The 26,537-nt window shown below is 38.0% G+C and overlaps 1 protein-coding gene across 3 annotated transcripts in view; it reads left to right on the forward strand.

Moving 5' to 3' along the window:
- slc2a4rg (SLC2A4 regulator) overlaps positions 1-26,537 on the forward strand; it is a 66,901-nt gene that overhangs the window by 12,655 nt on the left and 27,709 nt on the right. For all 3 annotated transcript variants that reach the window (XM_017486741.3, XM_017486742.3, XM_017486743.3), the window contains exon 2: positions 388-593. In XM_017486741.3, coding sequence (XP_017342230.1) covers positions 388-593 — 206 coding nt within the window. The remainder of the gene's footprint in view (positions 1-387; positions 594-26,537) is intronic.

Raw genomic sequence — 26,537 nt, forward strand, 5'->3', positions numbered from 1 at the left:
TTTTGCACCATTATGTGTAAATTCTAGAGATTGTTGTGCATGAAAATCCCAGGGGATCAACAGTTTCTGAAATACTCAAACCAGCACACCTGGCACCAACAACCATGGTCTGGTTAAAGTCACAGAGAGTCGCACTTTTTCCCTATTGTGGTGTTTGATGTGAACATTAACTGAAGCTCTTGACCTGTATCTGCATTTATAGGTTTGTGTCCGTGTACACATTCCTCACAGTGCAGGTGAGCAATTGTGTGATCTGGGATCACACTGCTGTTATTCAACCATCTTACAATACTGGAAAATTGCATTATTACTCTTAATGATATGTAAATTCCAATCATGTGACAGTAGTAGACTATTATAACTGATGCTTTATCATATTTTTTTCAGACGATCTATGCAAGTGAGGAGGATGAGAGGGAGGTGGGTCCAGTGGATGTCCTGAAGTGCAGCAGTGTTACTCATCACTTGCTCCTAAATGAACAGAAGCAAGTGGAGTCTATAATTTCGTTAAGGAGCATGTTGCCACTGCGTGTTACAGATGTTTCAGCAGAGAAGATCTATGCATCTGCTCATATCCCGGTCCCTCACATCAGGTGAGACACAGTGGCACAATTTAATGAAACATTACGGCGTTTCTCATATATTTTGGAGGTTATAATATCCTAGTATGTACAGTTCTTTCCGAAAGTATTGGAACGGCAAAGGCGCATTTTTATTTATTTATTTTCGCTATACACTGAAGACATTTGGGTTTAAAATCAAAATATTAATATGAGATGATGTATCATTATTTCAGCTTTCATTTCCTGATATATGCATCTAGATTTATCTTACAATTAATATTGACATAATTATTGTTACTATTTCTGTCTAACTATTTCTAATTTTTATTCAGCTCCATTTATTTATAAAACTTACAATGGTTCATAAGGTTAGTTAAAACTTGTGGGCGTCTGTGGCTCAGGTGGTAGAGCGGGTTGTCCACTAGTCGTAGGGTTGGCGATTTGATTCCCGGCCCACATGCCAAAGGGTCCTTGGGCAAGACACTGAACCAGTGTTGCTCCAGATGTCAAGCTAGCACCTTGCATGGCAGCTACCCTTGGTGTGTGAATGGGTGAATGAGAACCAGTGTAAAGCGCTTTGGAACCGCTAAGGTTAAAAAAAACACTATATAAGTGCAGACCATTTACCATTTAAAAATAAATAGTTAAAAAAATGCAGAGCTGCATTTCAAAATGTTTCACTATGAGTTGTGTAGGTCTACAGTTTAGCTGGATCATTTACAATATTTTTGACCACTTGCATTGGCAATATAGGTGACACCTGAAAATTATGCTTTTCTGCCATTCCAAATAGACATCAGACTGTACACGAACAATAATCACCATTTGTTAGCTGTTACTTTCACATTGTACCAACTTGTCTTGTGAGCCAATAGAAATCTGGAAGGTGGGACTGTGGACTCTTTGTCTGGAAAACAATACTTGATCTGGGGGGAAAACGTTATTCCAAATTCACACCCGACAGAACCAACATATTTTTGATGTCCATTAGATAGAAAGCTTGCCACAAAGGTCTACCAGACTTGGAGTGATGTGCTGAGTAACAGCTATCATTTCTATATTGAGTATTCTGTGTTCCTGTTTGGCCAGACAAGTTCTTTGATATTTTCCTGTGTAAAGATCAACTGTTCTACTGTTCTAATGGCCAGATCGACAAATGTCTGTGAATAAATCAGTTGATCAACAGTAAACAGCTTTCACATCAGTTGTAGACAGTTTACTATTATGAGCTATATGGGGCTGGACTGCATACATGTCAATTTTGTAATAATTGTATAAAGTGAGTTTTGTCATTTATTCAGTTAGAATGAAGCTATCCGGTCCAACCCCCCCCCCCCCCCCCATTTTTATTTATTTATTTATTTTTGTGGTAATTTTTAATCTCTGCCTGCTGCCTTGGGGTTTTTTTCTCTGCTTGAGTGTCTTGGTGTGTGTACTCAGAGTATTGTACAGTTAGTTAGTTCAATGATGATCAAATAAAGTCATAGGCCTAATGTAAGTTTCTGCACTCCAAGTATTAAGGAAACAATTTACATATGTCATTATCGTGAACTTCAGTATCAGACTGTGGAAAATGCAGATAAATATCCAGCGAAAATTATTCAAAATAATGGGTTCTGTGATGCATCTCAAGTTATACTGGTTTATAATCGCACATGTTCAATCAAGACACTGCTTATAAGTGTGCTAGTCAGTACTAGTCACTGGTGGGAAAATCATAATGTATATCTGTATTTCATTGTGAACAACACTCAGGTTAACAACGATTTCTTGAAAAGAAGAAAATATATTTGTTTAGCACAAGAAAGTTGTTTAATCTCTTCTAATTATTGCATAGGAAGATCGACTTGGATCTCATTTCATTGATACTAAAATACTGTGTAGCCAGTCACATTCTAACAAAACAAGGCTTGCCACATCTTGTTACCAGCTGAAATATTTCCATACTTCCCTTTGTCAATACTTCCCTTTTCACAGCTGTACAAATGCCAGCATTAATTGTAGAAACTGATCCAACAAACATGCATAAACTGACACAAAGTGCACTGATTTTAGCACCAATAGTAAATTAAGATACCAGTTTGTGTGTGTGGTTAGGGGATAAGCTCTGGTGATTGTGCCAGCCATGAGGATGTTGCTTGAATTCGACCTGTTGACAACTTTACACAAACCCCCATGGGAAACAGGACTGAGGATTTAGCTGTCCATGACTGAGTACATATTACCTGTTGTCATATTATATGATCTAGAGCAAATACAAAGCCAAAGGGTTAAAGGACAGAATATTGAAATACTGTACAAATCTTCTTCCCAAAAAATTGCTTATATAATCTTTTGGGTGATTGTACTAATGTATCACATATAAGAAAAACTGTTTAGTCCAAGATTAGCAATTAGCAATGATGAGGTATTGTTCACTGATATTAAATGGCAGACATTTAATATCACAGTTCCACCATATTAGAATCAACATAATTTCTTTTTTTAGCAATACAATTAATATACTTCAGTGTTAGCAGAATTACTACTACAGATATCTTTATCATGATATTTGATTATCCTTGAGTACCGTTACACCCCTTGTCAACATTGTTTTGTGAATGTCCACAGCTTAGCAGTAAACCACTTGGCCATAAAGAAACCAGCAAACAGGTAGGGGGCATTACTGTGACAATGGCAGCTATGGCAGATGTCAAACAGCACAGATTGAATCCCAGCTTTTGGGTGCAACTCCAGCACATTAGTGACAGAAAGCGTCATCAGAATGAGAGATCCCTCCTCATTTTATGCCCAAAAGGCCGTTAGAATATAACATGTAGAAGTGTATGAACTCCTATTCCTGTAGATATGTTTCCAGATGTTCTGATCTGCATTTAAAATTGATCTCAAAACCAAGGGGCATGCCCCTCCTTGGAGAGAAATTGCTCAAACGTTCGAAGTATAATCTGAGATGTCTTGGGTCAGCATATCCTTCAACCAGTTTCTGTTTCTCAATTTAAGTAAAATGCTTTTGGCTGAGTAAAAACTCCAACTTGCCAGTAAAGTATGAACAACAAAGAAGTCCTATGAGATGAACCAGTAAAAGAAAAACACTAACATTTTACCCAAGCTGTTTGGAAGTTGTAAGTATGACCAATTTTGTTCATTGGACCTTAACGAATTAACAATACTATTTTCACAGATCAGATGTTCAGGGTAGTTCAGGGCACTGTCCCCTCTAAGCTGCAAACATGCACTGTCACGCACTTCTCATGATGCTCTCGTGCAAAATAAATCAATTCCATGCAGAATGCTGACACAGAAATGTGTATAAAAAGTTAGTCAATTGGAGTAATGAACAGATGAGTCCAGTGCAGTTAAGACCAGCCACAGGTACACTTAGCTTTAATAACAGCATTTATGTTTTTCTTATTTTTTTATAAGCCCAAACAAGAATGCACTTTAAAACAGAAATGGTCCCTCTGCCACCCAAATTCACTCCCAACTACAAATAATGCTAGCTAGCTACATAAGCTGTGAGTTTAGCAAGCCAAGTTAATTGTTCAACTCCTTTGACAATCACTGAGGTCTCGCCATCAGACACTCAGAATTTCATGGTCTCGCTATTGGATGCTGAAATGTATACGAGGCAGAGCTGTGATTATGGACGCCAAAAGGTTACATGCATTCTATATGCCTTGTAACTGATTAGTTTATTTAATATATGCGTAGTGCTGTATTATGCATATTGGATGCATTATCTATAAAATATTATTACACTGATAAAGTAGATTTTTCAGTTTAATGAAGCTGGTGTCTGATACTGTCTTAGGTTGAATAATATTGCCAAATTGACTAATGTGTAGGTACAGAAAGTTTAGTAATGTGTACAAACTTAATTATAGGCATATTCTTTTGATCTAATGGGTCAAATAGTCAAATATAATGCTCAACTATTTCAGAATTACATCATAAATCTAGGCTTTACCCCATATAGTTACAGGCTCTACTATGTAATCTTCTATAGTTTATGGATGTACAGTGCTGTGAAAAAGTATTTGCCCCTACTGATTTCTTCTGTTTTTGTGTACATCTCATACTAAATAGTTTTAGATCTTCAAACCAAATACAATATAAAAGACAACTTGAGTAAACACACAGTACAGTTTTTGTTTATTAATTTTTTTCATGAAAGCAAAAATGGTTATTCAACACCTATAACGTGTGTAAAACTAATTGCCCCCTTAAACTTGAAATTTGTCTGTGCCATCTTTAGCAGAAATAGTTGGAACCAAACACTTCAGATAACTGGAGATCAGTCTTTCACTTACTTCTAGGACTAGGATTTAATGCTTTGGATCATTGTCTTAGTGCATAATCCAGTTACCCAGTTACGCTTGAGTTTCAACTTTTGGACATGAAGACCGGACTGGGGAAAAAAGTAATCCACTACAGATTACCAATTACTACTTTTAAAATTGCAATTTGATTACATTACTGATTACTGCATTTAAAAGTAAACAAATTACTTTACTTTCAAAACCTATCAAACCTACAAAATACACTACAAAAAGTTGGATTTATCATAAAACTTGCCTTGGGTGTTGTCACTGTTTATAGGACTACCTGACCGGTAAAATCTAAAACCTTTCTAACTAGCCTAGTTTGGTGTCTCTAGCCAAGGTGAGGCACAACTAAGCTATGGGTTTAGTTGCTACAGTGCCATGCAAAGTACATTCTTTATGATTTTCTTATCCATCTTATACTCTGCTCATATCATGTTCACGTATAGACAACTCGTATAAACATTTACACTCCTTGTTTTCCTGCTCAGCATGAGAGGATGTTAGCTTTTCATTTTCAACTCCTTTATTGGTTTAAAAAATAATAATAAACTCAGCATATATCCATTTTTCCTCACACTGACTGTGAGCTAGCATTTGGCAGAATTGAGAACTGTCAGCCAATAAGGCACAAGTGTTTCCATTTATTTTCCTGTAAAACCTGTCTGATTGGTCTCGCCTCCGTTCACATAAGATATAAAATTACAACACCACCATCTTATTTAACTGACATTCAGTTACATAGTGACTAACTGCTCCAAGTGGATAATTATTCGGGGCTAAAGAAAAAATCTTTGGGGCTGCAGCCCCGAATGCCCAGGCCAGATTACGCCCCTGGCAACCACACAAAACGATTTTATTTTTTAAAATGCATTTTATTTTATTGTTTTCTTAACAATAAATTTGTACTGCAAGTAACGTAATAATATTGAAATCACTAACTGGAATCAAATTACATAAATTTAAAATGTAATGTGTTACTTTTTCTGCTAACACAGTAATGTAATTAGAATACAGTAACGCGTATTACTTTGTAACGCGTTATACCCAACACTGGTTACTGAGTAAGACCTTTTAACCAACTTCATACTGTTGAAAAAGTTATATTTAAGTGTTGATTTGATTGAACAAGGTTTGCAGTAATCAGGCATCGTTGCCTCTTGGTCAGCTGAACCCCACTTTGGATGCAGTTTCATAGATTTGGGGAATTAGTAACTACGGGGGCAAATACAATTTTAACACAGGCCCAGTAGTTATTGGATAACTTTTTTGCTTCAATAAATAACATTATCAGCTAAAAACTATATTTTGTGTTTACTCAGGTTGCCGTTGTTTTATCTTATGTTTTGTTTTCTGAACATAATTTCTGAAACAATTTAGTACGAGATATACAGAAAAATGCTGTATGGTAGAGCAGATCTCAAACATTTTTTCATCAATATTTCGTTGATTTTGGGTGGCTCAAGTAATGAAATATTCTATAGTTCATAGTGCCATTAGCATAGTATAGCTGAAGAGCTCCCAGTGTGTGAACATTACAAAATTTCGCATTTTATCTGATGATCATCTGTTAAATCTTGTTGGCACAATTGCTACTGAGAGTTGTCTTGCCAGGCTAGCCAGGTATAGCTGCCCAATAGAAATAGGTTTTTCTCAGCAATGAAACAAAATAGAGGGAACATTGTTCAGGGTCATGAATTTGTGTATGAAACTAAAGTTAAAGTTTCATTGTCTGTATTTTAGGAGACTATTTATAGTTTACTGGCTGTTAATCTCCAGTACCAACGGTTTTACAGACCAAATGAAGATGCATACACGTTCTTGTTTTGCTACTTTACGATGTTTATTTTGACTGTGTACCATAGCTTTGACAATGTATATGGATAATCTAACGATTATTTTTTTCTTTGATTAATCTGTTATTTGGGTTTAGGCTTGTGTGATATAGCTGTTTTATCATCCTTACAAGCTATTTCTCTGTCATGATAGCCAGTGAAGTTTACTTTGATTATATTGTATTACTAGACCTGCAAATCTTTACACATTGTGTTGGAGCTCTGCCATTTAACATCAAGTATGCCAATACAAGTTATCACTCAGAAATATGCCAAAAGATCAGTCTTTTTCCCCCAATAAAATTAGAGATGAGCTAGTTGACATTTGAATCTGAAATGATTTGCACAGGTGTTTTGAATTCTCCACTATTAACTTGACACTGCCTGGAAACCCTGCCCCTTTCTCCCATCTCACATGCTCTCAACTGAACTGAAAATGTTTTTACAAGTCATCAAGACATCAGCTATTTATACTTTTTAGGCATGTTTGCATGAGGTGAAGCATTTCAGTGTGTTAGTTTTCATTGCCTGGAATCAGGGAATCTACTCTCTTTCAATTCATCTCCCAGCACTTTCAATGTGAACTGAAAGTAGAATGGCACCTTAATTACATGACATACAAACTATATAAATATATTGTATATATTATAATGTATATTGTGTCTGTTAAGAAAATTTTAAAGTGTGGCATTTATCAGTGCTACTGGATCAATAATATTGTTAAACTTTTAAAAAGCTAATTGAATTCACTAGCTTGGCTACTTGGCTGTGATTCTACTGCTCAACACTGCATAAAGTGCATTCTAATACACTTAAATGCATTATTGCACAAGACCGTAACTATGAATATAAATATACATATGTCAAATTAAAGAAATTCAGTGTAAACAAGTTTGACCACAGATGTGAAGTGAAGACACTTACAGTCCCCATCAAAAGGCAAGGTCAATTCTTTTGTTTTTGGTATACAAGACTTGGGTTAGATCAGAATTTCAGCTTTCAGTTCCAGATATTTACATCTAGATGTGTTAAACAGCTTTTAAAAGAGTAATATATTGGAACATGTGACTGACAGGTGTTACTTGTTGTCCAGGTGTACCCTGTTAGATAGATTGTTTAAACAATTAATAGCTCTGAATGTCTACTCCTGGTTTGAGCCCGGGGTTTCACCTGTAAATTGCTACATTTATTAAAAAGGATAAACAAACATGGTCATGGCTTGGACTTGCATGGCTGCTTCTGGAATGGGCTCACTAATCTTTACTGAGGATGTAACTCATGATAGGAAGCAGCAGAATTAATTCAGAAGTCTGCATAAATGTTGTTTATGTTTGTCTACCAATTCACAGAGAAATGCATCCAGTCTAATTGGGAGGATTTTCATCATGTAGCAAGACAGTGACCCAAAAAACACTTCCAACCAGGGTCAGAAATTAACTTTTTTATTAAAGGGTAATATTTGCCCTCTTGAGTTGATTATCAGGGGCATATATTATCTTTTATGAGGACACTTATTAACCATATAAAACACACTGTGCCATTGATTTATGCCAAACTTATTTAGAATTACACTGTTCACTAAGTAGCTAAATGTTAATGCATATATAGCTACAGTTTCAATAAAAATTATTCAACCCCCATTGCAAATCTGGTTTATTCTCAAAATTTACAGACTTTCAGCTTTTTGCAATGCACAAATGAAATAAAATTTGAATTTGAAAGCAGTTGAAATTGTTAAACACAACGAATGCTTCAAGTGGTTTCCCCAAATTCAACTGAAAATGCAACTTATAATGACTTCTCCAGTTTCAAAATTATTCAACCCCTACATGGAAAGCATCTTTAGTACTTAGTAGAGCACTCTTTTTCTGTTATGACCTGCTGCAAACGAGATGCACAGCCAGACACAAGCTTCTGGCAACGTTTCTGAGGAATCTTCTCATTCCTCATGATCAGTGGCTTCCAGTTCTGTAATATTCTTGGGTTTGCGTGCTGCAACCACCTTTTTCAAATCCCACCAGAGATTTTCAGTCCGGTGACTGTGATGTCCCTGTAGAATCTTCCAGGACTTCTTCTGTAACCAAGCCTTGTTGGAATTTGAGGTATGCTTGGGATCATTGTCCTGTTGGAAGGTCCAGTGATACCCAAGCTTCAGCTTTCTCACAGACGGCATGATGTTTTCTCCTAGGATTTCCTGATACTTCAATGAATCCATCTTGCCTTCCACACGCTGCAGGTTTCCAGTGCCAGATGATGCAATGCAGCCCCGAGCCACCACCATGCTTGATTGTGGATAGAGTGTTCTTCATTCTTCTTTCTCCAGACATACCGCTGATCCATCACACTTTTTTTTTTCCATTGCTCCATAGAACAGAATCCCCAAACTTCTGTTCAAGTTCAAGTGGTTTTATTGTCATTTCAACCATATACAGTTGGTAAAGTACACAGTGAAAAGAAACAACGTTCCTCTAGGACCATGGGTCAGAAGTGGTGTATGTCTTGGAGTTCTGGCATGGAAACCTTCAGCGCCTGTTGCCACCAAGTCTTGCTGCGGGTCTTTTGCAGTCACTCGAGGGTTTTTCACAACCTGCCTTCTCCGAAATCTGGTTGCAGCCGTTGATTGCTTCCCTTTTTCTGCCCTGTCCAGGTATTTTACATATTTTCTACCCCTAGCCAGTTCAGAGAGTTAATGTGTTCCAGCTCAAGCACACCTGGTGCAACTAATGAAGCCCTTGATTAGTTGCATCACGTGTGCTTGAGACAGCACCTGTTTTGCATCTTTGTGCTGTTGTGAGGGATTCTATTCAGGGGGTAGAATTATTTTGAAATTGGGAAAGTCATTATAAGTTGCATTTTCTGTTGAATTTGGGTAAATCAATTGAAGCATTTGTTATGTTGAACTATTTCAATTGATTTTGTTTTATTTGTTCATTGCAAACAGCTGAAATTTTGACAAAGCTGATTTACAATGGGGGTTGTACATTTTTGATTGCAACTGTATATGGTTTCTTACCACATGCAAATTTGTGAGCACGGCTCTTCTGATATCTCTCCATATTATATTTTTTGACAATCACCGTGACCGAGACAAAGCTGTTGAAGCTCGGATAGAAGCTGGTGCTCTTTGCCACTACTGGCAGCGACCTACAGGCCTTGCAGAAGATAGCCAGATCACCATTGGCATGACTTTCAGTATTGAGTCAATTTTCTATGACTTGATAGTAGATATTTTCACAGTGTATTTGGATGTCTCCGGTTTTTGTATTGTTTGAGTGTTTGATGGTACGTCTGACTTTCCATGGCAGATTTTATTCTTTTTAATCAAAAATCACTCCATCTTTCCTGGACATTGACAACACTCATGTCACCACGCGAATCACAGCACCATACGGACATGCAGAGACAAATTGAAAAAATGTATGTGCAGAGACTTCAGAAATATTGCATGAATTAACCTAGATTGGTCTTTATATTTAGTTTATATTCTATACCAAATGTTTCTAATAAAAACAGGGATTAATTAAGGGGGCCTTTTTTTGCTCTTTTTAAATATTTGGAGCATTTTGGTCATTTTTTTTTGGTGCCATTTTTTTCGATGCACCTGAGCTCCTGTTACTTTCTTACCCTACCGCCAACACAACAAAAGACTTCGTCAGGGGGGGAAAATGAAAGGTTTTAGACCCTTCAAGTCAATCATCAGACCTTAACCCAATTGAGCATACATTTCACCTCCTGAAGAGGAGACAGAATGTAGAAACGCCCCATAACAAGCAACAACTGAAAGAAGCTGCAGGAAAAGCATCACAAAAGAAGAATGCAGAAGTTTGGGGATGTCAGTGGGTCACTGGGTTGATGTAGCTATTGCAAGCAAGGGATATGCAACCAACTATTAAGTGCTATTTACTTTAAATTACTTTAAGGTTAAATGTTCCTATGCTTTTGCTCACTTTTTATCTTTTAAAAATAAAAGATGCCCTATTCTAAGCTGTTTAACACATCTAGCTGTAAATGAAAAGGAAATGAAAGTTGCAATTCTGATCCACAGTCTCATATTCATCTTCTGCTCTCCAACCCAAATGTCTTCAGTATATAACAAAAAAAGAAAGAGAATTGGCCATGCTGTTCCTTAACCCTCTCTGCTTCAGAGCCGCTGTATCATGACTGACCCTGCGCTCTGACGCAAGCTTCCTAACAAGCTGGAATATGCAACGAAAGAATTTCACTGTACTGTATGAGGTATATGTGATGCACATAGCATTCATACACTCTATGAAAGTGTCTTGAGTTGCTACAAATCACCACTGTTGGGGAGGGCAACACTGCATTACAGAAATCTGAGGAGTTGCTTACAATAACATATTTCACTCAGAGTTCTCCAAACACCACATCTCCAAAAGTCATGTATTGCTGTTTTAAAGAGATGGATTAGCCAGAATGAAATATAACAAGATAATTAATGTCTGAAGGTTGTTTTCAGTTTCTTTTTGAGGCTATGTGGCTAATGATGCTAGCAAATACAGGGAACTTAGCCAGGGGGAACTTGTAGCAAGCTATATTCCTGAATCATTGTGATTATTCAATAATGCATTATTTAAGCTGTAATTGTGCAGGCTCTAATTGGTAATGCTGTGTTGTTGGCAAGTATGGTGCAGTCCATATATAGTAAGTATAACTTGGTCATGCTTGATCCGATCAGCTTCAAATTGTTCATTGTTACCAGTGGTAACAATCCACAAATTGTGCATTGTTATCAGCCATTCCTGATTACACCAACATGGCAAGTACAAAAAGTACAAATCATAGTTATATTATATCTAATGTACTGTAAAACATTATACAGGATGAGCTAAATTACTGTTGTAAGTTTTATATAAATTTAATTGTAGTTTTAAATACACAACCCTAGTATAATAATCACTTGCTCATCTGTCTACACATCAATATTAGCACCACATTTTAAAACTGAGACATATGTTTGCCAGTTTGGCCATGACGTGAGGGCCCTATGTCCCCCTGTGATGGGGAACCCCTCGCTCTTCTTTTCCAAAATAAATTGCAGAACAATTAATAAATAAGCAGAGAGCCTAAACATACCAGAAAACTCACGATACTTTGCACACGCATCAGAACTGGTAAGAATTTACACCTGATAGGGTTCCAGAATTGAGTGTTGCAAAATGGCTCGATAACGCCACCTACAAAATTTCAACATTGTGCGCCTTGCGCTACGTTTCACCTACATGTACAAAATTCGCTATACATGTGTAACATGCCAATACGTACAAATTGCCAACCTATTTCCTAAACTCAACAGGAAGTCAGGCATTTCGATTTTTCTCTTCAATTTTTGCTGATTTCATCAGATCAACATCATATTCGGTCAGTCTCATCTAAAGGCCTTGCCGATGCTAAGCGACAGTTTGGAGTTTTCACTTCACGCCGTGGGTGTGGTGGTCTCACAAAGTATGATGTTTCGCCATGAAACAGGAAATTGTTATAAGTCAAACATACAATGTCCAATCTGCTCCAACTTCACAAGTTTGATAAAAGTCCCAGCCTGAGAACATCTACATGCCAATATTTAGTTATAGTCATAGCGGCACCTACTGGCAGCAGGAAGTGACATGTTTTACACTGATTTATTTCTAGCAACATATAAAAATATGACAGCAAATTCTAAACATGCTAGCAGCATGTTTACCACTATTACCATTGACGACAGCACGGTTCACATTTCCTCCCAAACAAAGAGCCTTGGTGTCATATTTGACATTTTACACTCATTCAGTCTTCACATCAGTAATAATCTCACGTACTGCCTTCCTCCACCTACACAATATTGCTAGACTCCTCATGCTTTGGTAACGTCTCATATTGACTACTGTAACATAATCCTTTTTGTATCTGAAACTTCTCCACTGGCTCCACTTAAAAACTCGTCTGCAAGAATTATTACTCATACAAAGTGAACTGACCATATCATACCTTCCTTTATTCAGCGCCACTGACTTCCTTTCCAACAATGAGTTCACTATAAAATTCTACTGCTCACGTTCAAAGCATTCATAATCTGTCTCCCTCCTACCTTTCAGATCTTCTCCAGTCTTATACCCCTGCCCGTTCTCTACGATCCTTGTCAGCTGCTCTACTCACTGTTCCAGCATATAAACTGGAAATTATGGGTTCCAGAGCTTTTAGTTGTTCTGAAACCAAATCTCTGGTTCTCACTCCCACTGCATATCCGTCAGCTGAACTCCATTGTACAGTTCAAATCCCAGATTAAAACACATTTGTTTAAATTGGCTTATTCATTATAATTAACTCATCTGTATTATTGCTGTTTTATATTTTTATCTATATGATCTATTTTAACTATGCTGCTCTTTTTGTATGTTGCTTTTTCTTGTGGTACTGTAAGGTGTCATTAAGTGTTATGATGGTGCCAACAAATAATATTTATTATTATTGTAACTGACTCATTTGATAATGTTGCTAACAAAAGCAGAAAACACCAAATTTGAACAGGAACAGTCTTTACTATCCTATTTAGAAATAAACAGGTCACACACTCCCATTCAATTCAGTTCACACACCCCATTCAGTTCAAACCTACATGCTTAAGCAGAGTTGTGTAGATGATCGCAAGCAAAATTAGGTCCAGGGTGTTCTGTAAACTGTTGCTTCACATCACAGAAGCTGCACATTCTTGTTAACTGATGACTAAAGATGTGCGATATTGTCAGAAACTGGTTTAAGATGTCAGTGCTTAGATCTCTCCTGCAGAGGATGGTTTCTGCTGTTCTGCATTGTGTTTTGTGGTAATTTAGCCATGAACACCCTCCCTCTATGGCAACAGACCTTGGGCGCATTTGGAACCGGTTTGGGTGTTTGTAGACTTTTACCTTCCAGTGCTCACCATAGCTGCAGACACTGCACTTTTGTATAAGTGTCTTTTGTATAAGTCTTGCCTCCTGCAGTATGTTGTATTTCTATCTCTCTCTCTCACTCACACACACGCACGCATAAATAAATATATTTATATATATTATTAAATAAATTTTATGATACATACAACTGTTAGGCTTTGCTATGTTTCAAATAATACATTCAAGTGCTAAAGAATGAAAAACTTCAGCAAATCTTCGTTATACCAGAAACTTGTAATTCCTATGGATACATGTAGGTAGATAAATAAACACGAATATGCACTTGCTAAGATTCCTGGTGAAGGATTTACTTATATTCTCCATAAACTCTGGAATGCTGTCCCCAGATAATATAAGGATTGCTAGCTTTGTATGTGTTTTTACATTTAGATTAAAATAGCTTGGTCTTATTTAGCTTGGTCTATTTATAGTTCTTGTGGGGGGTTTTAGTTGTTGAGAAATCCTCATAGACTATAAATTTATTATACATTAGTATCTTAATGTTCTAACAACCATGTTTTGACCTTCTAATAATTTAGAGGTCAAGGGCAAAAACGAATACACAAGCAAATTTTAAAATCAGACATATAGAGGTGATGGTCACGTGTTCACATGCTTTTGGACATAGTGTATAAAAAGTGTTGTAATTCCTACTCCGTTCACCTGATTCAGATACCTAAAGCACCTTCAAATTAAAGCTGAAAGTCTGCCCTTTGAGCAGATATTCATTGTTGTGAAATTTAAATCAGTCTTAAAGGAACAGACAATGGTGGAATCTAAATAGGTTAAAATAATTAAATAAATTCATAATTAATATATTTAGTTATGTTTTTCTCATGAAATTTTACAAAACATAAATGAAATATTCATTGTCAAATTTCAAATTAAATAGCAGGAAACCCCTTTGAAAATACAGAAAAACTGCAAATAAAACTAATGAAGAACTGTATGTATACAAATCATGAATTAAATATAAAAATGCAGAAAAGGCCGGCAGCAAACGTCATGCATCATGTTTTGTAGTTCACGCAAATTTACCAGGCACAAAATTGACTACTGAAGCAATACAGTTCTTCATGTCACTAAAGTTCTTTTAAAAATATGTGACATAAAATATAGATTACTGATACAATTTAGTTGTAATTTTTTTGGCAAATAATATAGCAGAACGTAAAGGTGAAAGTGGTTAAAATTATAAACATCGTAGGTGTTTCCAGTGATCCTAACATGTTCCTGCATGATGGAATTTTTTTTTGTTGTTATTGAATTGTTTTCAATATTCAGTCCCCTCTGAAAGTATTGGAACAACAAGAACATTTTATTTTTTGTTGTACACTGAAGACATTTGGGTTTGAGATCAAAAGATGAATATGAGACTACAGATCAGAATTTACATCAAAATGTATTAAACAAATTAGAACATGGCACCTTTTGTTTAAACTCACCCATTTTTTAAGTCATGAGAACTATTTGAAAATTTTAAAACTGACAGTTGTTTCTTGTTGAACAGGTCTCTGTGCTCTGTTAGATTGAGATTTTTTTAAAACAATTAATAGCTCTGCATGTCTGCTCTTGATTGGAGCCCTGGGTTTCACCTGTTAAAACTGCATTTGTTGTTAAAGAGGATTAACCAACATGAAGACCAGAGAGCTGTTGATCTGAGAAAAGCAAACCATTTTGAAGCTGATTTAAAAAAAAAAAAAAAAAAAAAAATGAGGAAAACAATCAGAGCCATTGGACATAGCAAGAACAACAATTTGGAATGTCCTGACAGAAAGAATCCACTGGTGTACTAACAACCAGACATGGAACAGATCGGCCAAGGAAAACATCATTGTGAGAGCTGTGAAGAAGAACCCAAAAACAACAGACGACATCAACAACCTCCTTCACCCCTGTCCTATGGTATCACAATCCACCATTCTAAGAAGACTTTGAGAGCAGAAATATGGAGGCCATACCACAAGATGTATATCATTCATCAGCATGGAAGGCCAGATTGGAATTCTCAAAGAATTAATGAGATGAGCCACAAAAGTTTTTTAACCAAGATTAACTTCCACCAAAATGAATGAAAGGCCAAACTGGGGAAAGAAAAGATCTGTTCATGATCCAAAACATATGAACTCATTGGTCAGGCACAGGACAGGGCTTGGGCTTGAATGACTGCTTCGGTAAGAGGCTCACAAATCATTATTTATGATGTAACTCATGATGGTAGCAGCATAATGAATTCAGAAATCTACAGAAATATTCTGTCTACCAATTTACAGAGATGTACATAAAATATAATTGGGAGGAACTTCATCATGCGACAAGACAATGACCCAAAACACACTGCCAACTAAACAAAGGACTTCACCAAGGTTTTAGACTGACCAAGTCAATCACCAGACCTTAACCCAATTGAACATGAATTTCACTTCCTGAAGAGGAGACTGGAGGGAGAAAATCCTCAAAGCAAACAACTTGGAGAAGCCACAGAACAAAGCTAGAAATGTGTTACAGCAGAGGAATGCAACAGTTTGGTGATGTCAGTGGGTAGGGGACTTGATGCAGTTATTGCAAGCAAGGTATGTGCACCTAATATGAAATGTTATTCATTTAATTTACTTTAAATCTGTCTGTTCCTTTACTTTTGCTCACCTAACAATTGTGTGGTCTGCAATCAAAGGTGCCATGTCCTAAGTTGTTTAATACATCTAGATGTAAATATCAGGAAAAGAAGGCTGAAACTCTAATCTTTCATCTCATGTTCATCTTTTGAACTTGAAACCAAATGTCTTCAATGCATAGTGTTTAAAAAAAAAAAAAAAAAAAAAAAAAATATTTAAAGGCTTTGCTATTCCAATACCTTCGGAGGGAACTGTATACGTCTGAAGAAAAGGTCTTTTCTTGAAGGTCTTTCTTGAGTGTATGACTGTATTTTAATAATACATTTTTCTGTCATTGTTCATTTTAAAATGCTTAAGGGGGCCTTGATCATACTAATTTGCAACACTTGACATTCACATTGGAACAACACCACACACACACACACACACACACACACACACACACACACACACAGGCCTGTCATGATAATTATGTTATCGGCTGATCATATGATATATGGACATGATGGGGTTTTTCCATACCATAGAAAGGCTTAAGCACAGCGCCTAAATGTTTTTGTGAGCGCCTTAAGCCGAATGAAAGTAAAAAGGCAATTTAGGCGACATATCAGAATAAATATCAAAACAACGGTGAGAGTTCAATGCACTTACAAAAAAAAGAGAAGTGGCTTGATCTCAAGCGGAAAGGTAAACCGGCAACAAAAATTAGCGATTTTCCTTTGTGTGATTGGTGTGTGACAGATGCTCATCACTAAGACAATCAAAGAGCTGATGGGATATTTCTCTGTAGTGCCACCTTGGGATGGTTACAACCATCGACTCGAATAAGCAACTTGCAAATCATCGATAAGATAAACCTCAACAAAGAATAAGTGATGTATAAACTTTTTTTGTTGGGGAGTAATTCTTGTGGATGTGATAGCAGAGATAGCATAGCAGAAGATATAACTAATGTTATAATACAACTAAAGAAATAGCTAACCTAGCTATCTTGCATTTTGGATTGATGGGGCTTGTAAACCTTGGTTGGTAGCTCATCTATGAAAGGGAAACTCAAATTCCAAACCTTCGCTGCCTTGTGGCTATACCCACTCATGGGAAAGGCTAATGGAGTAAACCCCGGCAGAAAATACGGAGACAGAGTCCCTAACGCAGTCTGACATTGACTACAACGTCGTTTCGACAACTCCTGTGACACTGGTGCCAAGCTGTACTGGCATTCGTCGTTCCCTTGGGTTCACCAACTGCATGGAGAGGGAGGATCTGCTACATGGGCAACAGCTGATTCTCAATACCACCCTGCTCAGGCTTTGTAGCTCCACTGGAGTGGACACAAGACATCAGCACAACATGGGAAGCAGCAGTTTACTGGTTCTAAGCCATAGCTTAATTGGCATAGAGCTCAGCACCAGGGGTTGCATCCGATAGTGGGAGAGCTCGCTATGTCTCACTGGAGAGCTACCACCCATCTTAAGCTGGGAAGCCCCCAGTCAGTAAGGTGCTGTCCTGCTATGGCCTGCCTGTTCACTGGGTGCGTGAAGCTTAGAGAACCATCTTGACAAGCGGGCCAAAAATTCTGCAGTGAGCAAGACTAAAAAATTTCAATGAAGATTCTAGGGTGCAACGTTAGGACCACATGTCTTGAACTCCCCAATGACCTGCAGCAAATCAACAACGCAATGAAGACTGCTATCATTGAAAGGGAATGCTCCCAGCTGATTGTCGACATTGCCTGCCTTCAGGAGACCCGACTGGCCGAGAGCGGCACCATCAGGGAAGCCTCTTTCTTCTGGCGAGGGAAGCCCTCGGACGAACCTAGGCAGCAGAGTGTCGTCCTTGCTGTAAAGAACATGCTTGTCTCCTTTACCGAGCATCCATCATCAGGCACTGAGAGGATCCTTCCTCTCCGGCTGTCAATATCCCTACCTCTCTGAAGGTCTCTACCTTCTAGGATACTTTAATGCTAGTATGGGTGCTGACCATGAAGCCTGACCCTCTTGTGTCAGATCTCATGGAAGGGGCAGCATCAACGAGGACAGTCATCGACTGCTCGAGATGTGCTGCTCCCATGGCCTATGTGTGACCAACACCTTTTTCAAATGCTAGGAGATCCACCAGGTTTCATGGAGACACCCATGTTCCTGCCACTAGCACCAATTAGACCTCGTCATCACCAGGCATGCGGAACTTGGCCGGCGTCTTCCTTACCCGCAGCTACCATAGTGCAGACTGTGACATGGACCACTCACTCGTAGCCAACAAGGTGCGAATAATACCCAAGAAGCTACACCATGCAAAGAAGAAGGGCTGCCCATGCATCAACACTTTGTTGTGCAAGCAACTCGGGGAAGACACAGTAGTTCATCTGTAAGCTGCAGGAGGAACTCACCAAAGAGGCACCTGATGACACCCTCCACTCCAAGTGGTAACACCTCCGAGACGCGGTGTACAATTCGGCCATTACTGCCTACGGGAAGAAGGAACGCAAAAATGCCAACTGGTATGAGGCCCTCTTGGAGGAGATTGAGGCCTCCTTTTTGATGGTACTATACCGTTGTTGGTACTTTGAGAACTTCTTGGAAAAGTAACACATAAGATACTCCCCACTGTATGCATCCTCCCATATTAGCACAGCCCCAGCACCCGTGGAACCTGTGTCTACATGCAACTTGAATGGCAGGGTAAAGTTGGGAACAGAGAGAACAGGGGCATTGCACAAAAGGTCTTTTGCAGCATTAAATGCACAAACACAATTGAAGACTTGCTCAAGACTACTTAGGTGTTCTTCCCAACTAGGTGAATAGATCATAGCATCATTTAAGTAGGCCTCACAATATTGACAATACTTTTTGCATTAACCTCTGGAAGGTAGCAGGCCCATACCGCATTCCAGATGACAAAAATCTCGTGAGGCATGAGGTATTGAGGGCACCTGCCAGAAAGTCTACCATGGTGATATATTTGGGAGTTGGTACTTTTTCAAAGTTTGGGAACTTTTGGGGGACTTGGGTGATGGGACTTGGGTGCTGAACATGCTGATTGGTTGAGTACACACAGCATTTTATTTCAACCACCATTTTTAAAAGTCTGTTGCGGTGCATACAGTAACTGTTGAATCAACACAATGGAGTTTCTTAAAAAAATATGACTGATGGACCGACGATGAGGTTCAGTCCTTATCAAGTATTTATGCTACCAAGTCAAATTGCAAGGTGAGATTTTGCAGATCTGTAATTACAGAAATAAAGAAAATGTATGAAAAGTACATATTTAACACATCCCACTGTATAAACTGCTATCAAGTGTTGCTTTTTTTTTATTTTTTATTAATTCTTATGTCTACAGAGATACGTAATGTATGGTGCTGGATTCAGTGTACTGTGGGCCAAAATTTTACTTCCTGTCATGTCTAAAAAAATAACAACAAAGAAGCTATAAAGTTTTACAGAAGAGGTGTAGTCAGAGGCAGCCCATACCAGAAACACTGGTATCTTGTTTGGTCAAAGCCTTGGTTTAAATATGGCATTGAGGTCAGTCCTTAATATAGAATGCACACAGCTGAGACTGCTATTTAGTCCTTACTTAATTATAGTGACCCTATTTAAGTTGTGTACGGACCCAAGACTATTTGAGATTGCAGGCTAGGTGTTATTTTGTAGTACTGCAGTATTTATTATGGTATTTATGTGTATTATTTTGCATATCATGTATTGTACAGGCTATAGGGCTGTTGGTGTTATTTGGGTGAATTTTGTGTAATCTTTAGTAACCCTTTTAAGATATTATAACAGGTCTGTTGTTTTGTGTGCACCTAGCTGTAGGTTTACAAATAGCTATTGCCTGAAATTTCTAAATGCTGTGTGAGCCCCAACCAATTACTGTATATGTGGGTGGACTTCATAATTGGGATTCAAAAGTGAAGCCAAACTGTCTCTGAGGCGCTCTAGTAGCTCAGTTGAACCCAATATCTCCCCTAATATTTTTTTCTTAAGATAAATGCCTTTTTTTTTTTTTCTTTTTTTTTTGTGGGTGTTGCATATAGATTATAAATAAAAAGGCATAGGTGATGAGGTCATTGACAGTTTTGGGTTAGACTAGAAATGACAGTTGAGCCTCATGAACATGCGCTCACTTTCAAATACGAACGTGAAACTCTTACTGAGATTACACCCCAGCGAACTTCATTTAACATTTAAAAATTTGTGGAGTTACAATGTTGACAGCTTTGAAAGTTCTATAGCAAAGCCATGTCTTGGTCTTTGGGTTAACTGTTCCAACAGACCCTCGGTAGGTAGTTCTTTGCAGTTTTTTTGATATGTGTCTATTTTGACATCTAAGCTAGCTCGTTGTACCGATATAATAACTAGCAAACCAATGTGAGTGAACAAAGGAAAAAAAACTATTTCTCAAGATGGCGACTCCCATTTTGAGCTAACTGCATAATAGGAGTAAATGGCACCATGTTGTCTAGTCATATATAAAGTCATTGCCTCAACACACTAAATCCATTCACTCAGCAGAGACAACAGTTTAACTGGACCTAGGTAGACTCCAAAATAATACCTTTGTTGGTATATCTTGATAAGCACCATGTAATGTAGTATGCTATATGCTTATAGGTTAGATTTCACTTTTTAAACATTGTACATGTTTTTGAGTGCTACATACATAAAACTCATAGTCAAGGATTTTTTTTTGATGATCTGACATGGAACGATGACCTCTAATGTAGTGTTTACCTTAATAACCCACATTTTTGCATCACTTTTTTTTTTTCTTTCTCAAGCAGGCAAACCCTGACACTAAATATGGATGCACAGAGGAATATATGTTTTGGCTTAAACTATCAGAAACTTTCCTCCGGAATTCACTAGAATGCGATTAGAATATGTCTGTGTATATATATACACAAGTAGTCATTTTAATTTTTTATCTTTTCATATGTACTACATACAAGTTTATGCCTTAAGCAAACATGTTCAAACAGCTGTAACAGTGTATAAATTTTGCAGCCAAAAGTTCTGCTTTATGCAGTGTCTTTTAAAGAGGAGTAGAGTGGTGGTGTTATTTTGGCCTGTGTGATCTTAAAGGACTCTTACATAAGAGACATGTCCATGTTGAGTACTATTAAAGGCCAGTCATTTATCAATCCTAATGCTGCACACTGGAGGCTGTTCTGCTGTTGTAATCACTGAGGATATCCAGCCCACTCCTCTGTGTGTGTGTGTGTGTGTGTGTGTGTGTGTGTGTGTGTGTGTTTGCACAATTGCATGCATTTGTATCTGGCCTGAACAAGTAGGATTACATAATGTTAGTGGCTGAGGTTGGGGGAGGGGTGGTGAGGGAATGGAAGGTGGAGAAAGGGCCTGCTATTATTAGGAGAAAAGCATGGAACTGCTGAGAAAGAGACAACAGGAGCGATGAAAATACAGATAGAAAGATAAACAGCTGCAGAAAGTATATAATCCTTCTGTCTGATGTCGTATTGGTACACAAACAACAGAGGGAGAGATGGAAGGTCTTAGTGGAGAACTGAAAACACAAGTATATGATTGAATAAGGGAAGAAAAAGGTGAGAGTGAAACCCAAATTAGGCCTGTCTTGCATGAAGCTGTTTTGCTCATGTGAGAGTACAGTGAACTGTTTTTGTCTAATGATGGAAATGATTGAGAGTTTCTCTTGTGACCCATTTTGTAAATCAAGTGACCTCACATAGCGTTGAACTCCCTGGTTTGGGAACCCCTGTCTTATGCAATTTAATTTTTGCTGGATGGGACTAAATTGAGGTCAGGGTTTAACTTTTAAAATGACAAATACAGAGGCTAGGCCAGGACCACAGTTAACAGCTACTGCAAATCTGACCCAAGAGCTTGTTGTAACAGACAAGAGAAAGGACAGAAAGCACTGAAATTATCTGTTTATTGTGCACTTTTCAGTGTCAGTGTTTCCCTCTCCTGATGAGAAAGATCATGACACATATCTGCTTCATGAGGAATGGGGAATGTATGCATAAGTGTATAGGATGACAAAGTTCAGAGTGTCCATATATACTCAGTTCACCATTTGATAAGAGAAATAATATTTTTTCAATGATGGTTAGTACAAAGTCTAAAACTATGATGGACACCAGTCAGGTGTCCCAACATTACATATTATACCCATTTCACAGCACTTTCATTGACTACATTTACATGAACAGCAGTAATCTAATTATTGATGTTATTCTGAATAAGACAATATTGTGATTAAGGTGTTTACATGAGTCGCTTTTAGAATACTCCTTTCATGTTCCCGTTTTACATGTTATAGAACATAGAGCGATTAACAGCACACGTCATTATGTCACCGCGCCACACCGTCACACGGAATTTCACGCATCAACATACAGTTCGTCTTTGTTATGGTACTGTATACAGTTTGGGGTGTTTTTATTTAAAACTTTTACGAACGCTTCAAGTGCAGTTAATTATTTGTCATGCTATATGTGCAAATGGACGACTGCTTGAAGACATGGGCTGCATCCCAAACCGCGTACTTACCTTCTATATAGTAGCCAAGATACATGTATTTCACCTACTATAGGACTATAGTAGGTAAGTATGCGGTTTCGGATGCAACCGTGCTCTGTTGTTTGCCATAAAACTGTTGAGCACTGCCGTGTGTGATCGTGTCCTGTTGCAAAATGTGGTGAAAACTCTCACACAATGTTGTTAATGTGATTTTAAGGTGTTTACAAGTCTGTAATACACATCGATAATGCAACTAAAACAGGAATACTCCACATGTCTTAATTCGATTTGTGTTTACTTAGAGTATGACCTTAATCGGATTAAGGTAATTAAAAATAGCTGTTTACATGTTTCTTAATCAGAGTGTTGTCTTAATCGGGTTAATATTGGATTATTGTTGTTCATGTAAACGTACTGATTGTATACCAGGCACTGTCCTTACCATTCATTTATATTTCCTTCACTATTGAATATAATATGCAAATATCTAAATATAAACCAGGGCTGAAACAAACAATTATTTTATAATTGAATAATCTCCCAGCTTGTTTTAAATGTTATAAAGGCACTGTGTGTCGCTTAAGTATTTTTAACTGAGAAACTGCTAGTTTTAACATTGCTTTCCTCCATCATTGAAAGTTCCATCTGTGTGATATGTGATCTCATCTGTGGTGCTTGACTTCGCATTGCTGCTGTTTTACTTTTATGCATACAGTAATTGAAGATTTGAGGAGGAAAAAAAGAGCATACTGATGGGGTGATACCTATTTAATGATATCTCCTCACTTTTGTTATTTTTTCAGAAAGGGGATGGCTCAATCTTTTGTTTTCTATTGGCCACAGTCTCATAGGTTGTATTAAAGTTTTCTATGATTAACTGTTTTTCAGATCTGATTGTTTCTGGCTTGTTATAATCTGCAATCAGCCTGATTGCAAGTTAAATCAATCACTCTCTTTCTTGACTCTGTTAAAAAGGGAATGGTAAAACCAACAGTAATGTATTACAGTGTACACAAAAATCAAGACCAGTACAGTTTTTGTTAGTTAAGTAAACAATGTGTCATGAATTTTCATATTGGTTAGCAGTAAATTCAACATCTGTTAACCTTTATGGATATCAGACTATTAGAATTAGGCAGAAGTCACATCTCTACTCCATGAACCATCGTTATGGAAAAGAGTTTTCTTTTACTCAAATGTTCTGTACAATAATGTGGTGTGCCTCTGCAGTGTTATCAGCCACAGCCTGTTCTGTTTACTCAAGCTGCTATCAGCTTATGTGCGCAACCAGGGTCAGGCCACACACACAGACATTCTACTTCTTGGGTGGAGACAAATGCTGCATTTGAGGCAAAGTTGCAACTTGTAATTCCAGTGGTAGCTCCATGTTTAAGGAAGGTCAGAAAGTTGAGAGTTCAAATCCCTGCACCACCAAGCTGCTACTGCTGGATACTTGAGCAAGGCCCTTATCTGCTCAGTTGTATAAATGAGATAAATGTAAGTCGCTCTGGATAAGAACGTCTGCCAAATGCCATAAATGTGAATTTAATTCCCCGCCTGCAACCAGTTAAAAACACTGAAAACATCCAACTTGGTTACAAAGCCATCTTTAAAGAGTTTGACTCCAGCAATCCACAGTCAGACAGATTGTGTACAAATGGAGGAAATTGAAGACCACTGTTACCCTCCTCAGGAGTGGTCAACCAACAAAGATCACTCCAAGAGCAAGACGTGTAATAGTTCACGAGGTCACAAAGGAACCCAGGGTAACTTCTAAGCAACTAAAGACCCCTCTCATATTGGCTAATGTTCATGAGTCCTCCATCAGAAGAACACTGAGCGACAATGGTGTGCATGGAAGAGCATTGCTGCACTTCTGCAGTTTGCTAACGATCATGTGGACAAGCCAGAAGGCTATTGGAAAAATGTTTTGTGGATGGATGAGACAAAAATAAAACTTTTTTTGATTTAAATGAGATGCGTTATGTTTGGAGAAAACACTGCATTTCAGCATAAGAACCTTATCCTGTCTGTAAAACATGGTGATGGTATTATCATGGTTTGGGCCTGTTTGGCTGCATCTGGGCCAGAACGACTTGGCATCATTGATGGAACAATGAATTCTGAATTATACCAGTGAATTCTAAAAGAAAATGTCAGGACATCTGTCCATGATCTGAATCTCAAGAGAAAGTGGGGCATGCAGCAAGTCAAGGACCCTAAGCACACAAGTCATTCTACCAAAGAATGGTTAAAGAAGAATAATGTTAATGTTTTGGGATGGCCAAGTCAAAGTCCTGACCTAAATCTAATAGAAATGTTGGGGAAGGACCTGAAGCAAGCAGTTCATGTGAGGAAACCCACCAACATCCCAGAGTTGAAATTGTTCTGTACTGAGGAGTTGGATGAAAATTCCTCCAAGCCAGTGTGCACGATTGATCAACAGTTAATGGATACGTTTCTTTTCAGTTATTGCTGCACAAGGGGGTCACACCAGATACTGAAAGCAAAGGTTCTTTTGCCACTCATAGATCTGAAATATTGGATGATTTTCCTCAATATGTAAATGATCAATTATAATTTTTTATAATATACACACACACCCACCCATCCTGTGGTACGTGTCAAAGTAACATCCACATGAATGCCAGTACCTGCATTAGCAGGTATGTGTGGTATGTGTCAAAGTAACATCCACATGAATGCCAGTACCTGCACTAGCCCTCTCTGCCCACATGCATCACTGAGTCTTGGGCGCCCATGACCCTCCGGTCTCCGGTTCACCGATTGTCCTTCCTTGGGTCACTTTTGGTAGGTACTAAACAGTGCATAATGTGAAAACACCACAAGACCTGCAGTTTTGAAGATGCTCTGACATCTAGCCATCACAATTTGGCCCTTGTCAAAGTCGCTCAGATCCTTATGCTTTCCCATTGTTCCTGCTTCCAACTGATGTATAGAATGCACTGCGGGGAATGAGACATCTGTAAGCAGTGCACACAAAATAAACCAGACGATTATATGCATGCCATATTGGACTGCACACCAGTTAAGAAACAAATCAATGAGGAAATATCTTGTTTTCCAAATAGCACCATCCAACTTTTCCCTTCACTTTGCCTACTTGGAGATACATTTGGGATCAACATTACAAAGGAAAACACAATAGTCCTACTTACAGCGCTACCCATCGCCAAGAAAACCATACTAACAAATTGGAAATCAAAGAGCAATATTATAATCAACTACATAACAATGGAAAAACATTCTGCCTCAATCAAAAATAATACTATCTAATTCAACTTTATTTGGACACCACTGATCACCTACATACACCAGGGAATCACCTTGCAATATCCAACAATACATCTTCTACAGACCAACCACATAATCAAAGCCATAACATACATCTCAAACAGGATGCTCATAAACACACATAGCTAAACTACACATACATGCATACAATATTCACAGAATCCAATGTCGGCGAACTGACTTGTTTACTTGCTGCCTAATTTATCCCACACCTTGATGGTGCCATTGTAATGAGATAATCAATGCTGTTCACTTCACCTGTCAGTGGTTTTAATGCTATAGCAGATGAGTGTAAACCAAACCTAAATCAAGCAGTACACCGTGTAGTGTGTGAAATGCTTTGAAATATCTATCCCTCAATTACCACTGTGCTGCATTTGAGGGCAACCAGACATGTGGTTCGACTCCAGCCATGCCATCTCCTGTTTCCACACTTCCTTGTCACCTCTCCC

Source organism: Ictalurus punctatus, chromosome 15 (genome assembly GCF_001660625.3).
Source record: "Ictalurus punctatus breed USDA103 chromosome 15, Coco_2.0, whole genome shotgun sequence".
NCBI classification, from domain to species: domain Eukaryota; kingdom Metazoa; phylum Chordata; class Actinopteri; order Siluriformes; family Ictaluridae; genus Ictalurus; species Ictalurus punctatus.